At 26.2% G+C, this 18,723-nt stretch overlaps 2 protein-coding genes and 1 long non-coding RNA gene across 6 annotated transcripts; 2 read left to right on the top strand and 1 right to left on the bottom strand.

Moving 5' to 3' along the window:
* Positions 1 to 9: 9 nt before the first annotated feature.
* On the top strand, positions 10 to 7,279 carry LOC132919993 (vacuolar protein sorting-associated protein 33A). Of its 2 annotated transcripts, none has more exons than XM_060981973.1 (13): positions 10 to 145; positions 2,203 to 2,313; positions 2,382 to 2,581; positions 2,791 to 2,875; positions 3,070 to 3,174; positions 3,960 to 4,260; positions 4,322 to 4,433; positions 4,886 to 5,046; positions 5,144 to 5,298; positions 5,365 to 5,517; positions 5,577 to 5,802; positions 6,831 to 6,944; positions 7,009 to 7,279. In XM_060981973.1, exons 2-13 carry the CDS (start codon positions 2,212 to 2,214, stop codon positions 7,107 to 7,109), a joined length of 1,815 nt encoding a protein of 604 aa, XP_060837956.1. In that variant the 5' UTR covers positions 10 to 145; positions 2,203 to 2,211; the 3' UTR covers positions 7,110 to 7,279. The 2 variants fall into 2 exon arrangements, with proteins under 2 accessions (XP_060837956.1, XP_060837955.1); XM_060981972.1 differs by lacking the exon at positions 10 to 145 and adding an exon at positions 1,954 to 2,106.
* On the bottom strand, positions 7,103 to 8,108 carry LOC132919999 (low molecular weight phosphotyrosine protein phosphatase-like). 2 transcript variants are annotated; one of them, XM_060981986.1, is made up of 2 exons: positions 7,852 to 8,108; positions 7,103 to 7,705 (listed from the first exon to the last, which is right to left on the bottom strand). In XM_060981986.1, exon 2 carries the CDS (start codon positions 7,696 to 7,698, stop codon positions 7,273 to 7,275), a length of 426 nt encoding a protein of 141 aa, XP_060837969.1. In that variant the 5' UTR covers positions 7,699 to 7,705; positions 7,852 to 8,108; the 3' UTR covers positions 7,103 to 7,272. The 2 variants fall into 2 exon arrangements, with proteins under 2 accessions (XP_060837969.1, XP_060837967.1); XM_060981984.1 differs by having other exon boundaries at positions 7,103 to 8,106.
* An 8,116-nt stretch (positions 8,109 to 16,224) lies between these two features.
* On the top strand, positions 16,225 to 18,612 carry LOC132921709 (uncharacterized). Of its 2 annotated transcripts, none has more exons than XR_009660929.1 (5): positions 16,225 to 16,351; positions 16,414 to 16,528; positions 16,953 to 17,727; positions 17,802 to 17,923; positions 17,998 to 18,612. It is a non-coding gene; the product is annotated as an uncharacterized LOC132921709 (long non-coding RNA). The 2 variants fall into 2 exon arrangements; XR_009660930.1 differs by having other exon boundaries at positions 16,953 to 17,731.
* The last annotated feature ends 111 nt before the right edge of the window (positions 18,613 to 18,723 follow it).

Below are 18,723 nucleotides of genomic sequence, written 5' to 3'. Positions count from 1 at the left end.
TTGCCCATGCTAAATTATTATATCACTGTTATGATAATTTGATATTACGAGACGATGTCTACTCTATAAAATCATTTTTTAATCAATCTCCAAGACTTATACTCTTGTTAATTGTTATCCATAATCACTGCGGCTTAGCTGGAAGGTAATACGAAAAAAAAATAGCTATGATAAAAAATACAATTTCATTTTATTTTAGCAGCAACGCCATAGTATATAATTATATTACGATTCAAAATTTGTCTTATATGTTTAGTGTTAAGAAGTTACTCGATTTACAATTATTTATTCTTGGAATTAATAAATAATAATTCCATTATTAACATTAAAAAGGTTTTAAGAGTAAAGAGACTCAGATTAGTTTAATTCCCCAAAAACTGCTTTAATGCAAATAAAAATAAATGTTATTTAATATTTTGTATATAACATACAATAAATAATTTGCAATGTTACCTAGTATTATACTTATTAGGTATCTCGAAAGTTGAAAATTTAAAACTAATTGAATTCATGATTCGGTGCCTATACTTAGATTTCATGTATAATTAAATAGGTACAGGAAGTTATTATTTAAGTAAAATAATTGAATACTTTTTTTATAAGTGATATTATTGATGTAGTATCAATATATGTGAACATACGAGAAATATATTATTATAGTATGTTATTGTCAATAACAGTTAACACCATTGTTATAAGTTTATAACACCAAACCATTGAGTAGTGTAGTTTTTTAATAACGCTTTGCCTATTCTACAATAAACAAAATGTAGTGAGAATAAGATTTTCATGTACTCATTATGAAATAATTTTATACTATATTATTTGAAGTTTTTAAATCATTTTCATTCTATTTATTAAAAACAGTGTTTTAAGTGTCTGTATATTGATTCAATAAATGAATACAAAAATAAAGATGTTTCACTTACCTATTAATCTGAAATTATTTTAACTGAATAACTTTAAAATAAAATTATTTTTATTACTATATTATTTAAAATACCAAAAACATAAATAAAAATTAAAGGTAATATTAATAATCAAAACTACATAATGTTATACAGTTGGTAGTATTTTAACTACAATATCATTTTATTTCGATAGAAAAAAATGTTTACATAGTACATATCTAATTTTATAATAATGCAACAAAAACATGAAGTATAGTGGTTATGCCCGTGGAAGGCTCTTTAAATCATATAGAACCCAAATAGGTATGATCAAGATTGATCCAGATGCAGTACCTCCAATAAGCAATTGTTGCTAGAAAAAGACAAAAAAAAATTATTGCAATTATTTGTTAACAAAAATCAATAAAATTATATCAATAAATAATTTTTTTAGTATTTAATATACATTATTTAGGTTGAATAAATGTATCTTAAATTAAAAATATTGCTATATTTGTTGTTTTTTAAGTTTTAATCATAAAATAGCACATTGCACACACATACTACAAATTACATTTAATACAAAATCTAAGTTAAATAAATTTAATACAAGGAAAAATTAAAAAGACAAAATATATTATATAAGTATAAAACAATTACAATAGAAAAAAAAGTTTGTAATGTATTACCCATTTTGGCATTTTGACTTGAGGTGGACCGTTAACAGTAATATTTGTTCTCTTGGATATTACTTGTAGGGATTGCTTGGCCAAAGGCTGAGCTAATTTCGATAAGCCAAACATGGTAAAAAAGTTAATTTAAATACTAAGATGTTTAATGTTTGAAAGATTTATAGTTTAGGGAAAATCACAAAATTTTAATTCTTAGTTACTTCGCAATCGCAAACAAATTTGTAACCTTTACCTTTTATTACATTTTATCTTTAAGAAAATAAAATCGACTTAAACATACGGTTAACAGTGTAACCAACTACATTATTATCAAAACTGTTGATAGATATTTTTATTTTTTTGATAGTGCCGACCGTATACATGTTTTGATTGATGTGCTTAAAAAAAATAAAATAATTTAATTATTTTTATGTTTTTTTTACAAAATACAAAATAGTAAATACAAACCAGAAATCATAATATTAATATTTAATTATTAATACACTTGCAAATTGAAAATTAGAATAAAATTTTTAGTAAATAATGTCTGTTTATTTTCACTTTTAATACAAATCTTTTATAATTAATTTTGAACTTAATTTATTATTTCAAAATTTATGTTCATCATAATAATTTTTTAGTTTTGTACTATGTCCAACTATTTAACCAGTAGTCGAGTAAATATTAGTCTACTTCAAGAGAGCGCAGCTAAAGATTTAATTTACTTGTTGGACAAATGTGATGGTCCTAAGGTAAAACACTAATTAAGAATTGCTTAGATATAATTATTATGATAAAATAATTAATAAATAATATGCAGGTTATAATTTTGGATGAAGGACTAACAAGACCTATTGGTTTGATAGCTACTTATAGTCTGTTACGTGAACATGATGTTAAAGAAGTATTTATTCTAAACACTGGCAAGTTAAGTAATTTTCGTGAAAAGGTCAAAAATGTTATATTTATTACAAGACCATTTTTAACGCATATGGATATGATATGTGATAATATTCATAAGTATGTGTGTTTTATTACCATTAACTTATTATTCTGTGTTTATTAAGTTACTTGTTCAAATAATTTTAAGAAGATATATTTAACAAATGTTTCATGCATTTCAATGTTCAATGATTGAATAATATTATGCTAACAACAATTCTAATCACGCTTACCTATTCATGGTAGATTATTTAAATCATTTAACTAAAATAAATTTATTGTTTTAGGGAAAATCAAGATGATCTTAAACAAAGGGAATATCATTTATTTTTTGTTCCTACTCGCAGTTTATTATGTGAAAAACGTTTAGAAGTGAGTTCTGATTACTAGGTATCATTGATAAACAATTTATATTGTATTGTATGTTTATATTTTTAACATAAATTTATAAAAAAATAGTTGTTCAATTAATGTTATAGTTAGCTCTATGTGGCCTATTATACATTATATTATATTCTCTATATATATTTGTAAATAAATAAATAATAATAATTATAACTTTTCAGAGAAAAGGAGTTCTAGGAAATTTTGTTCTCATTGAAGAGTTTTGTTGTTTTTTATTTCCTTTGGAAAATGATCTTATGTCAATGGAAATGAATGATTGTTACAAGGTATTTATGTAACTAAACCATTACTTATTAGCTTTAGTATGTATATGCATACAGGGCCCTCACAAGTGTGGAAAGTGATTGGACTGGTAATAGAAGGGTTTGTTAAAATTAATTTGTAATTTTTGAAATTTTGGTTTACTTATTTTAAATTATCTAATATTGTATGATAAATATAATCTGATATGTTAATCTGTGGGTTAATCATTGAATATGATTTATCTAGAAATTATTGTGTATGGGCATTGGACATCCATATTACTTCTAATGGGTTATAACTATTTTTGATTAGAATGCAAGTCCTTGGCTAGATTTGATAAGTATTTGTACAATACTCTGTAAGTTACACACTTGATTTGTCCAAAACTGAATTTAATTCATTTAAATAATATTGTAATAAAAAACACATTATTGTTCTCAAAATGATTATTATTCTTGACTTATAATGATTTATAGTAAATACAAAATTTTGTTATAAGGGCCCGCAAAAATATTTAATACAAGTGTCTAAAATTTGATGTGGGAAACCTGTGTGCACTTGTACTTGTACATTATTTACTTTTGCAAAGTTTATTAGATATTCAATTTGTATACAAAAGTTGATAAATATGTGTATATAACTGTTGATATTCAAAAATGATGAGAAAAAAATGTGCATCAATTAATAAATTGAAATTTTTTACAGATATTTTGCAGTATATTTAATATTTATTTTTGCTCTTACCAATAATAATATACTAGATTTTGTATTATAATTTGCTGACTATAATTATTTTATTTATATTTAGGAGTTATCGTTAGAAAATGATCCAACATGTTTATACCGTGTAGCACAAGCAATTGTTAACCTAGAAGATCTTTATGGGCGCATTGGTCGCATAACTGGCAAGGGTCCTGTTGTTAAACAAGTTTGGGAATTAGTATCTAAAATATCTTTAGAACCTCGCAAACCTAATTCTAAAGCAAATAGAAATTATAAAACAATTGATCATCTTGTTTTAATTGACCGTTCTGTTGACTTAATGACACCAATGGCTACTCAGTTAACATTTGAAGGACTTATTGATGAGCTTTTTGGAATTGATTGTTGTAAGTTTATTTTAAATAATGGCTTTATTTGATTTAATTGTATTATTAAATTTTGTTTTAGGTACTGTAGAATTACCGGCTGACAAATTTGTTTCTGAAGAAGATAATGTTAATACATTAACACGTAAAAAACTTGTATTAAATTCAAACGATGAGATATTTGCTGAAACGAGGTATATTTTTAATTGATTTACAATAAGTCTTTATAAATCAGTGTTTTCTACCTTTTTTATACTATGGACCACATTAAGAAGTATTAATAGTTCACAAATCAGTTTAATTTTACAGATATTTTCTTTTCTCATAACAAAGATTACTTTTTTTCACTGATTTTTATAAAAATTGTTAGTCTTACATTGTTCAGAGGCAGTAATAATGATAAACAGTTGTTATTAATCACCAGTAATAGTAATTACTACTCACTGTCTTTAATGAATTTTCAAAATGCAAAAAAAATTATGCACATAAAGACAATGATTACTATTTTTTTTAAACTGAATTTTTTTTTTATTAAAAAAATGATAAAAAATACCACTGTCCATCGTTAGAGAAATACTATTAAAAGTTTAGATTATAGTTTGTTGAATAAATAACATTAATATTTATATTGATTGTATTTAAATAGAAATAAACACTTTAATGCAGTATTAATGAATTTAAGTAAAAGAGCCAAACACATTACTTCAGAATATGATGAAAATCGAAGTGGTAAAACTGTTCAAGAAATGAAACAGTTAGTGTCTAGACTTCCTTATATGCTGGCACTAAAAAAACAACTTTCTACATGTAATCATCCTGTAATTAATTTTGCTTGGTAGTTATTTATTTATTTATGAATATTTATATTGACTAAAAATGATTGTTTAATTTATGTGTTAATTAGATACCACAGTTGCTGGACTAATTAAAGAACTAACTGACAAAACTAGTTTTCGTGATTTAATAAATGTACAACAAGAACTAATTTTGGGTATTGAGTCAGACAAAGTATTACCTCAGATTGAAGATTTGATTTCAAACAAATTTGATCTCATAACAGTAATTATAAGATCATTTTAACACACATAGTTAAATATTTTATTAAATATTTCATACATGTTGTAGGTATTGCGATTAATATGCATGCAATCTGCTGTAAATTCAGGATTAAAGCAAAAAACTTTGGAATATTATAAGAGAGAAATTATTCAAGTTTATGGTTTCAAACATCTTATAACAATGACCCATTTAGAAAATGCTGGTCTAATTAAAATACAAGTAAATGTATTTCTTTAAATTTATATTATAGAATGTTATTTAACGAGTATTTATTACAGGCAAATTCAAGAAGTTATGCTGTTTGCCGTCGTCTATTAAACTTGGATGTTTATGAAATGAGTGAAGTTGATCCAGATGATATTAACTATGTTTATGGGATTTATGCTCCGCTGAGTGTTAGATTAATTCAACATATTTCCAAATCAGACAGTAAAATATTGTCTGACGTTCTGCCATTATTACCTGGACCTATTGTAGAACATGTTAATTCTGATGTTGATCAAGGTATTTTATTTATTTATTATTATTTAGATGAGCTGAAACTTACAGCAGTATGCAATAATAAATTTATAACAATTTAATATAACGGTTTAAAATAATAAATGTTAATAAGATAAAATAAAATACAAAAATGTATATTTCAATAATATGAGACGACTGAGATGCACAGAACACAATATATAAACAATAAAAAAGATGAATTTTCATTAGATAACTGTATTATCCTGCAAGTGAATAATGTGATAGGTGCATAAAAAGGAACAAAAAAAAATACAAGTATCACATTGTCTGGCATGTAAAATTAATTTTATTTATTAAACTTATAATTATTGCATCAACTTGTTCTGAAATTAATTTATTTAAAAAAACAAGTTGGCCACACCCCTGCGATCCATTAACACACTAAGTGTAAGAAGTTCAAGAACAAGATTATAGCCATACGTAAAGTATAATAAATATGCAGTACATTTGCATTAAAATTCAAAAAATCAATTATGATTCATGTGTTCAAGTTAAAGACTACCATAACTGTAAGAAGATATCAGATTATATGATTATATTCAAGAATAGAGCAAACAAACAAGTAATATAGCACTTTGAGAGAAGAAGTTGTGGTAAACTTAAAGTTTGTGCCTATATACTTCAAAAATCCTAATTTTCCATGCTTTGCAAGTTGTTATCAATGTGAGTATTGAACTTATGAAGGTGAACTTTGAATTCTAGATTATGCTGAGATCATTAACCTATAGTAACATGATCATTAACCTATCAATAACATATAGTAAGCCTTCATCATCAACAATATATAAAGTAGAGTAACTTATTAGCCTTTGAGAAACAATTTAAAAATCGAGGAATAAAGGAAATAGTCACAGACTTAGAATGTTTTTGGAAGAGCAGCCTGTGCTTAATAGAATTAATTTCTAGAAATAATTTAATGTTATTATCTACAAAAATAAACAACATAACATCTATTGTAATAATTTTAGTAGTTACTATATATTAATAAATTTCAATTATTATTTTTACAGCAACTAATATCAGTTTATTAGCAGACTCTCCAAAAGTCGTGCTCGTATTCTTTATTGGAGGATGTACGTTTGCAGAAATATCTGCTCTCAGATTCTTATCATCACTTGAAGATTGTAAGTTGCCAAATCTTATTTTGTATTTGTATGAATACAAATTAATTTTTAATTTTTTTTATAGCTACAATTGAATATGTAATTGCCACCACCAATATTACAAATGGCAATAGTTTTCTCAAGTCATTATTAATCCCCGAAATAAACAAAAATTTAAATAAGTAAACTATTCAATTTTATTTCATATGTATACATTTTATTATTGTATTAATATATTCATGCATATTATTATATTCAGTAATTATCAATAAGCTTAAAAAAAATCATTCTGTTTCAATGTTTATTATTTATAATTGTTATTATTTAATAAAAGTTATAATATTTTTTTTTATTGATATTGGTCTAGAAATGCTTGACATGACCTCATACATTGTTGAAAACATTTTTCAAATCCTCGAAGATCAGAATCAAAATATGGGTCTTCTATATTGGTTTTTCCAGTGATTTCTGCTTCTGGATCAAATGACCCTAAAATTAATATTTGTGCTTTTGTATTGTCTGATGGTTTCTTTCGATTAATAAAGTCCACGTTACTCTTATCCATTCCAAAAACAAAATCAAACTTGTTCAAGTCATCCAAGTTAAACTGTTGTGCCGAATGCTTGTACTTTATACCATTATTTCTTAGTACGGTCATTGTTCGTTGATCTGGCGAACACCCTACATGCCATCCACCGGTACCAGAACTTTCGGCATACCACTTGTCGGCTACACCTTTTTGCATAGCCACCTCGTTAAACACTGCTTCAGCCATTGGAGATCTACAAATGTTACCCAAACACACAAACATGACACTACGCTTTTCACTCATTGCTGTTTCGTATTTGGTTGGAAAAAATTTTATATTGATTATAATATTTTACAAACGATTCTCTTGGTTTAAAAAAAAAAAAATCACAATCTGTACCGTGGTCCGTGTGTTTCCGTCGAAGAAAGTCTGAAAGTGATGCCACAAAGTACAGCAACACAGCACGATATCAGATAAATAACTTTTTTAACGGTTGAGGTTGTAACTACTTACTATTCATACGAACAATTAATAAAAAATGGTTATTGATTACTGAATACTGATGTAGATTCGCTATTATATACATAAATATATGAATATACAAAAAATAGAAGTTGTTCTCATATTAACTTTTAGTTGATTACCTCCGTTATCATATCGACAATCGAAATTATGATAATGATAAATATTAAATGAGCTGATGGTACTGCGGGTGAACGGTCACATAGATCCCTCGACAGCTAGATCCCGGTGACTAACTGACGCAAGAGGATCCAATTGACGCGAGATTAAAATGACGCATTAGGATCTAATTGACGGGGGATTAAAATAATCATAAGGATTTTACAAATTAATTAATTTTGTAATTAGTATTATTAATTTTTAATTATCAATGTATTTAAATGATTTACGTTATTACATCGTAGTAACACTAGTATAACAGTTATTAACTAGCGTAATCCATATAATTTTTTTTTAATAGACAATTAAAAAATAATTTCTATTATAACCTAATGTTTTAATAATACACGCATAAATTATTTCATAAATAAAGCTTTCATAATGTTAGGTTTCGTTTATACATCTAATAAAAAATTAAAATGTAGTAACTGAAGTTACTGAAAATGTTACTTCTCAGTTAAAATAGCCATAACTCATGTCTGGTCACCATCTTATGTTTTTTTTATATTAATCAGAATAGTACCTATATAACTATTAGAACAACTATATAACTATAGGTACTATTATATAATTATTATTGCTTAAAAGTTTTAACTTAATTTATATTCTCACTCCCAGTCTCAGAGGTTAGTCGTAAGTCCAGTGGCGCCGATCTATATTTCATGTTAGCGGAAAAAAATGCTGGTGTTAGACCCACCTACTAAAAAAATGTTTAGTTAGTTACGTTCGAATGGTACTATATTTATTTCTAACTATATACATACAAGATACTGAATAACAAACTATTTTTGATTATCACCCACCCACCCATAAATATTTCTGGGGAATTTTCCCCAGTCCATACCCGTGTTCGGCGCTACTGTTAGTACATATACCAAATTTGAATATTGACAAAACTGTATATTTTAACGAAAAATAACAATTATATAGGTATAATTATCTATTTTGTTTTAAGTTATAACAAAAATATTATTTAAAGACACCTTGTATGTATTACATCTTGTATTATTATTACCACTAACAGAGAAGTATTCAAAATATTATGTAGATTAGTTTTAAGCTGTTTATGCCATAAATGTATTAACACCTGCAGTGGCGGCTCGTCAGGGGTCTTTGAGATGGCGAACTCACCATAAAAAAGGTAGTAAAGCAATAAAAAAGTTTGAAGAAAATTGTAGTACCTATAATTTAATATTTTTGTCTATTTGGAAAATAATTATGATGGTTTTCGATATTAATATTGATTATTGATAATATTATAATATTTTTACATTAATAATGAGAAGACGGGTGTCATTCAATAATAATACGGGCGAAAAATGTCTAACTAGTAACTAATTACTAATTTATGCGATGCCAATGGCAGAAACTTTGAAAGAGTCTAGTCTCAATGTCCTGAACAACATCTATACAATCTACCCCGCCCTCTGCCTTGCATATAAAATTTGTATAAGTACACAATTGAGTCTCTCGAACGGCAGACTCCCGAATAAATTTAAATGTCTGGCTAATAATAATATTACAACATAATAATACAGTATATAATCTATGGATATCTATGGATCTATCATATTAATCTATCATCTATGGTAATCATCAATCTTCGCTATTCGTCGGAGACGATTGACGGTTGTAATAATTTTAACGGAGAAAAAAATTGACGTACAAATCGTTAAACCGTACTTTAATATATATAATATTTTACACGCATATGCCGTTTTGTTCAGCTTATTTTTATGAAATATCTCAATATCTTCAATTCGAAACGTGGTAAAGACGGACGAGGAAAGGTGTTCCTGGGTCGGCGATGTGGTTACTGAACGTATGGACATTAAATATGGCACAACTAAGTTTCACAAAAAAAAAATCGATGTTTACGTGAGTTTGATTTTCTATAATTTTGGAGTTTTAATTTACTTTTTTAGACCTAAAATAAATACATACTTATTGCACCGGAAAATCTGCTACACGCCGGGTGACGTATACGTATGCATATTTTATTCCCGAACGCGCGATGCATAAAATACGTGAAACCAAAAATACATAATCGTCATATTACTCATATTAGTATATTACCAGACCCATTTTATATAATAATTTATATTTATATTAATTGTATAAATATCATTTTTCATTTTTAACTGACCGAGTACTTGACAAAAATAAAAAGTTTTCTGAAAAGACGCATTAATATTTTTTTATAATTGTCTGAATTTTGAATTTTGATGACATTATTAGATATTCATTTCTGTGAAAACTATTTCTGCTCAACCGATTTTTGTTTTTTTTTTAGTAATTTAAAAACGAATAACTGTAGTTATTTGAAAATTTCGAAAATGTTAATGTTTGCATTTCTTATACATATAATAATTTTCAAAATATTTTGACTATACACTTATAGGTTAAAATAACAATAACATAATACCATAAATAGATGCATTTATTATATATATTATATATATATATATATATTAAGATCGCAAATTATCTGAACATATTAACATTATAGAACCTATATAAATAGTATGAGTAGGTATGTATTATTCCTAAACAGGACGGTACCGAAACTGGAATGATATAGTCACATGTGTATATAACGAGTCGAATGTGAATAACTACTTGTACTTAGAAATTAATTTTATTGATTTTGTAAGTCCTTCTTTATTATACGTAGATCATAATCTATTAACTATTTAGTATGTAATATTTTTTGAATGATTCAACTTTTAAATATTTTTAAAATTATTAATCATTTAGTACAGCCAACCCGTAAACTGCTGTATAGCTACTATAGACTAGGTTAAGTATGTCACTATAACGAATTTGTACAATTTGAATTCAATTTTCAATGTATAATGCATTAATACATTGTGTATAATGTAAAATTATGCTGGTCGAAGATGGTCTTATTTGTTGGTGAGAAATTTTACCAAACAACTATTGAAATAATAAAATTATAATTTAAAAAAAAATTCAGGATATACAATTATTATGGTTTTACGTATGAAATTAATTAGATACCAAAAGTTTCGTATGCAAGACAGCTGAAATATAAAAATGAATCCTATAATATCACAAAGAGTTCTATAAAAAAAAACATATGATCTATCATATTATTATAATATTTGTCATCCATGGCAAACATCAATCGTCGTCATTTGTAGGAGACGATTAACCATTCTAATATTTTATTGAACAGTCGTCAAACAACAGCCTTCAGTACATGACAAGTGCTCTCATTTTCATAAAAAATTTCAATAATTTCATTCAGAAGCGCAAAGAAGACGAATGAAGAAATAAGAGCTAGCTGTTTCTTTGGTGGCTGATGTGCACGTTTGAACTTTAATATGGCACAGCTTGATTTCGTCGAAAAGCGTCGAAGGATACTTAGGTAGGTAAATTTCCTATAATTTTAGGGTAGTAATAAATTTAGTTTTTATACTTTAAATAAATATTTATTGACTTGTACAAGCTGCCACCCCGATTACTTAGACCTATATTTTATTTCCGATAGCCGGCAACCGGCGGGTTATTTTATACGACCCGTTTTAAATTCTTAAACGATGAAATCTTTTTTTTAATATTTTATTATTTTAAAGTTCTAGATAATATTTTTTTTCGTAGTAAATTATCTAAGAATATAAAATTTTTATTTTTGTCTGGTCCGCAAACTGTTTTTAATTTGTGAATATGGCATGCGAGTCCTAAAAGGTTAAAGTTAATATATTTAGTGCTTTGGGTGGTTAAGAGTAAAATAAAATAAAAAATTTCAGATCTTGTCATAATATCGGAAAAACTGGAATCATTACGCTATAATATACTTGTAAAATTTCAACAAAATTAATTCATTTACTAAGTTTTAATTCAAAAATGCTAATCATAGAATGTTGAAAATTTTACCAACTGTCTACATTATGATTTCCTATACATTGTATAATTATAAAAACATTTTAACAATTTTAAATAATTAAATTTTTTTTTTTTAAGCCGATAAAAATTATTGATAGCAAATATGATTTAAAATTGAATACGGTGTTCCTCATCAGTCACTAAATTACTGCAATAAAAAATGTATAGTCACGATATTATATTTTTATAAACGTTTAAAATCAAAATTTTGTCTAAATCTATGCAATTTTCAAAGTATTTTTTCATCAGATATTTATATAATATTGTCTTTTTAGATACAAATTTGATATAATAATTCTCATTAGTTCTTTTAAATATAACAAATATAAAAGGTTTACTGGAAAGTCACATTATTTTTTACGACTGAAGTTCAATATTTTATGACTTATTGAGTATTAATTTTTCATCCCCAAAAAAAACTATTTCTTGTTAAACGATTTTTATATTGTGTTATAGACTATAATACTATACATAGTTTAAAAACAAATAATCTTATACACCGATAACTTAAAGTCTTAACTAATTTTTTATGAGATTATTTCTTATTTATGTTATTATTTTAAAAATATTTTCAAACTATATATATTTAAACAATGTTCTTTATTTTTTTATTATTACAAATTTTTAAAAATTTAAAAATGTTCATATTATTTTTTTCATTAGTATTCATATAAATATTTTCTTTTTATATCTACAATTTTAAAATGTTTTATAGGAATTCTCATTAGTTTTTTTAATGCAAAAACAAAAATAAAATGGTCACTGGAAACTTATATTAGGTATGACTGTTTGAAGTTCAATATTATTTAATTTATATATAAATTAATAAAATATGCGTCTACATCGATTACATCATCCGGGTAGCGGATTTTTCATAAAAATGAATATATTTTATTTTAAGTTTAAAAAGTAAATTGATTACCTAAAGCATTGGCTATAGTGACTATGTACTATTTGTTACAAGAAACCACAATAAACGAAATGTATGATTTTTTTTTTCTATTATGATAGGTGTCTTCAGACACAATATCTACAGACAGAGGTAATTGCATCTAATGTAATAAATAAGTAAGATTAAGTTAAAACACTGCGCGTGATTAGAATCAAAATAATGCAGAAATAATAACTTAGAAACATAACGATATTAATCATAATTCTTTTTTTTAAATACTCAAAAGTATAATTATTTTTATTTAGTTCACTATTTTCATAGATTAAATTAAATAATTTGTAATCATCTTCATTAGAATAAAATATTAATACTTTGCAATATCTATAAAGATTTGGTCTAGTTTATATGTTTCAATTTTACGTATGTCAAAGAGCTAAAATATAATAATAAATCCTATAAAATCACAAAGAGTTCTATAAAAAAAAAAAATTATAATATTTATCATCCGACATCCATGGCAAACGACAATCGTTGTCGTTTGTAGAAGACGATTAACAATTCTAATAATTTTATTGAACAGTCGTCAAACAACACCCTTCAGTACATGACAAGTGCTCTCATTTTCATAAAAAATTTCAATGATTTCATTCAGAAGCGCAAAGAAGACGAATGAAGAAATAAGAGCTAGCTGTTTCTTAGGTGGCTGTGCACTTTGAACTTTAATATGACACAACTTGATTTCGCCGAAAAGCGTCGAAGGATATTTACGTAGGTTAATTTTCCTATAATTTTAGGGTAGTAATAAATTTAATTTTTATACTTTAAATAAATATTTATTGACTTGTACAAGCTGCCACCCCGATTACTTAGACCTATTTTTGATTTCCGATAGCCGGCAACCGGTGGGTTATTTTATACGACCCGTTTTAAATTCTTAAACGATGAAATCTTTTTTTTAATATTTTATTATTTTAAAGTTCTAGATAATATTTTTTTTCATAGTAAATAATTTAAGAATATAAAATTTTGGAACAAGTCTAGTTTAGCGGCCACTCGAATTTTTCGATATTTTTTTCGGAAACTTATGTATTTTAACGAGTCTTAAATGGTGGTGTAAAAATAAATTTGCGGAAACCATTAGTTTTGATGTTATTGACTTACGAAGTTCACGATTTTCGGTTTTTTACCCATACGCGTGACACAATTTTTTTACATTTTTACCGCTTTTATATAATGAATTTTTTGGGGAAACCTTTGTATTTCAACGAGTTTAAAACGATAGTGTAAAAATAAATTTGCGGAAATTATTAATTTTGAAATTATATACTAGTTTAATCTAGTTTAGTGGCCAAACGAAATTTTTACTGGCGTCATGCTAAAGCATCCATGAGCCAATACTGTCGTAAAAAACGTTTCTACACAGGGTACTTGGCAAAGTACATGTTTTTAAAATCGAGTCGGTTAAAAAATGTTGACCTCTAGCAGAGTTTTTCGGGTTATGTTCCGTAGTATACGACCCTGTCGATGGAGTTAGAGACGACACTTCTGTTGAGTCTGCAGAGCCGGAATATGGAACCGGCTCTGAGGTTTCCGCAAATTTATTTTTACACCATCGTTTAAGACTCGTTAAAATACATAGGTTTCCGAAAAAAAAATCAAAAAATTCGAGTGGCCGCTAAACTAGATTTATGCCAAAATCTTTATTTTTGTCTGGTCCACAAACTGTTTTTAATTTGTGAATATGGCATGAGAGTTCTAGAAGGTTAAAGTTAAAAAATATTCAAGAATAAAATAAATTCGTCAATTATACCTTGGATCCTGGACGTAGCAATAAAACTATATTGATTTTAAATTTATTTTTTTTTTAAGCCGATAAAAATTTTTGATAACAAATTTAAATTAAAATTTAATACAGTGTTCCTCATCAGTTACTAAATTACTGCAATAAAAAATGTATAGTCACGATATTATATTTTTATAAACGTTTAAAATCAAAATTTTGTCTAAATCTGTACAATTTTCAAATTATTTTTTCATCAGATATTTATATAATATTGTCTTTTTATATACAAATTAAATGTACTAATTCTCATTAGTTTTTTTTTACCTAAAACAAAAATAATATGTTTTATTGGAAAGTCACATTATTTTTTATGACTATTTGAAGTTCAGTATTATACCTATAACTTATTAAATGTTTATTATACACCCACCCTAAAAATAAATATTTTTTCTCAAATAATTTTTATATTTTGTTATAGTTCAAAAACGAATAATCTTAGATACTTAAAACTTTAATTAAATTCTTGTAGAGTATTTCTTACAAATAGTAATTTTTCAAAATATTTTCAAAATATTTTGAAATTATGTATATTTACGATATTTTGTTATTATTTAAAACATGATTTGTAGTGACATAAAAGTTTTTTGTACATAATGACATTTTTGACATACGTAGATTAATCTTAAGATATTATTTATTCAAATTATTTTACGAAAGGGTTGTACCTATTAACTCAAAAGTATATAACAAGAACACAATACGGTATAAATTATATTATAATAATAATTATGATAAATGCATTGTTTTCGGAAAAAATCTAGCTTGTCAAACTTTACACAAAAAAAAAAATAAAATACTTAGCAATATCAATCAAAATTATACTTATTAATGAAGGTTAGTCAACCTGACTGTCTCTTTCAAATTCAAATTTCACACACTAATTACAGTAATAAACTTAATCACTAATGTATAAAGCAACACTGTAATAATTACTTCTTTATCTTTAATTTAATGTAATTTTTGATTATTTTGTAAAATGGTACTGAAAATTGAATTTCTCAAAGCATTGACTAGGTACTATTTGTTACATGAAACCATAATAAAGGAAATTTATGAATTACATATATATAATATATCAGATATATCAGATATATCAGATATATATATGTATGTTTACATGTAAAAATATGTAAGATTAAGTTAAAGCACTGCGCGATTAAAACCAAAAGTATGCAGAAATAATAACTCAGAAACATAACGATATTAATCATAAATCATAATTCTTTTTTTTTTAATATATACAATAATATAATTATTTTTGTTTAGTTCACTATTTTTATAGATTAAATTAAATAATTTGTAATCATTTTCATTAGAATAAAATATTAATACTTTGCAATATCTATAAAGATTTGGTCTATAGTTTAAATGTTTCAATTTTACGTTCATATGTCAAACAGCTAAAATATAAAATAGATCGTATAATATCACAAAGAGTTCTATAAAAAAAAAAACCATAAATTTATCATATTATAATATTTGTCATCTGTAGTATACGACAATCGACGACATTCGTCGAAGACGATTAACAATTCTATAATAGTCTTAATGAACAGTACTGAAGTACATGACAAGTATTCTCATTTTCATTTCGTGCTGTTTATTTTCATAAAAATGAATTTTTATTCTCATTTAGAATCACGATGAAGATCGATATGAAGAAAATTTGCAGTTTCTTCGGCGGCGGTGCACTACTACGTATAGTCTGAAGATTGACACAACTCGGTTTCACTGGAACAGTCGACGCTTAAGTAAGTTTTTTTTTTATTATTCTTTTTTGGGATTAAAATTATTTTTTAAACTTAAAATAAAATATATAAATTTATATGAACAATCCACGCTAGTCGGACGATGTAGTTGATGTAGACGCATATTTTATTCTCCAGGGTCCAATGAAAAAATAGTACACAATGCCTACTTATTTTACTCATTAGTTATAGTAGACAAAAATTGTGAGAAATAACAACCATGTATTATTTGTATTATTCGCGATTATATTATATTAGAATAGTAGTAAAATAGTACACCTTAGATCCTGGACGTGGACGTAGCGAAAAATGTATAATGATCTTACAATTATGTAGTTTATTTTTTGTTTGTCATGAATTCTTGTAGCAAATATGGATCAATTTGGTACTTTTGGTGTAAATAGTAAAATAAAACAAAAAATTTCAGATCTTGCCATAATATCGGAAAAACAAAAATACTGAAATAATTACGCTATATCCTTATATAATGTCAACCCGGAGGACGATTGGCAGTATCATTAGGAAGCTGATGAATAACGAAAAAAAGTGTCGCAGGGCTGTGTTTGTTTAATACTATAATTTTTTGAACAGTAGTACAGTATATTATGAATATTTACTTAAATTATATTTTATTTTTATGGTTTTTTTTTCAGATAATATACTGTACTACGGTTTTAGGTGTTCTTTTTATTTTAATAATACGTTGATAAATTATCAATTTTTTCAATTTTTTTTCTTATCACAAAGCTAGTTCGTCTTTGTGTATGTTTAAATTTATATTTTTTATAGTTATTGTGCTGTTTAACTTTCTTATAAAAGAGAGAGAGGAATTAAAAAGGTGGCCACCGAACAGAAAGTTAAACTACAATATACTATAATCTTTTTAGTTCTTGTTTACATTTTTAACTGATAAATTATGAATATAAAATTTCAAATTAATTTAAATTCAAAAATAAAAGAACACCAACATAGATTTCTTAAACATTAAAATTTTACTATAAATTTAAATTACATTTTAATCAGCACATTAGTTGAAGTTTTATAGGAACCGAACATTTGGCTGGATCATGGACTACCCACCGACGGAGAATTTGTCATTGAGCTGAAGGAAAATGTGTCAGCACTCGGCTTCGTTTCAACTCGGAGGAAGATTGGCAGCATCAATAAGAAGCTCATCTTAATGTCAACTGTCCAAAGGATTTGTCTGTATTATATTATAATTTTTAGAATCGTAAAAGGTACAGTATACTATATGTAATTATATAATATTTATTAGTGAAGAAGAATTCGTCACAAAGCTGATGGAAAATGTGTCAGCACTCGGCTGTATTTCAACACGGAGGACGTCTAGCAGCAGCAAAAAGAAATTCAACTGATAATCAACTGTCCAAAGGATTTGTTTGTATTATATTATAACTTTTAGAATCGTAGTAGGTACAGTATACTATATATAATTATATAATATTTATTAGTGAAGAAGAATTTGTCACAAAGCTGATGGGAAATGTGTCGGCACTCGGCTTCGTTTCAACCCGGAGGAAGATTGACAGCATCAATAAGAAGCTCATCTTAATTTAGTTGTCCCCCCTTTACGCATAAGCGCTCATCTCTCATCCACTCATCCAACACATTGACTATCGCCGGCCGGCAACACACATATATTATACACATTACCCGTTTTATATTATATAGTATTATTAATATCCACATAATTTAAGTTATTGTATATTTTTTTTTTATTATTTGAATGCATTCATATGATCAGTAGCGTATTTAGGAATTTTAGGATAAGGGCAACACATATTTTTCCGCCTCCCCCCCCATTAAAAAAAATTAAAAAACTTCTACGCCGCGCAATAGTGGCCAAACTGTTAATACCATAGAATACCATGTTATATAAATATTATAGTATTTTATACCTCTATGTCACACATTTGTTGTGAAAATTATTAATGATTGACGTCACTGCGCCAGTACTCATAAAGTATGAAATAAAAATTTTCCGTCCCTCTAAATCTTTAAAAAATTGCCGTTCTGGACAACTGGACCCAAATCCCCTACCTAAATACGCCCCTGCATATAATGCGTTCTCGCTTACGATGTGGATTAGGCCTACTGGGGACACCACAATAAAAAAACGCGCCTCGTGTAATACCTCATAAATTTATTAAATAATACGGACAATGTCATTGTACGTC

This window comes from Rhopalosiphum padi, chromosome 2 (genome assembly GCF_020882245.1).
Source record: "Rhopalosiphum padi isolate XX-2018 chromosome 2, ASM2088224v1, whole genome shotgun sequence".
NCBI classification, from domain to species: domain Eukaryota; kingdom Metazoa; phylum Arthropoda; class Insecta; order Hemiptera; family Aphididae; genus Rhopalosiphum; species Rhopalosiphum padi.
Note: the sequence above shows the minus strand (reverse complement) of the source record. Positions and strands in the feature narration are given on the sequence as shown.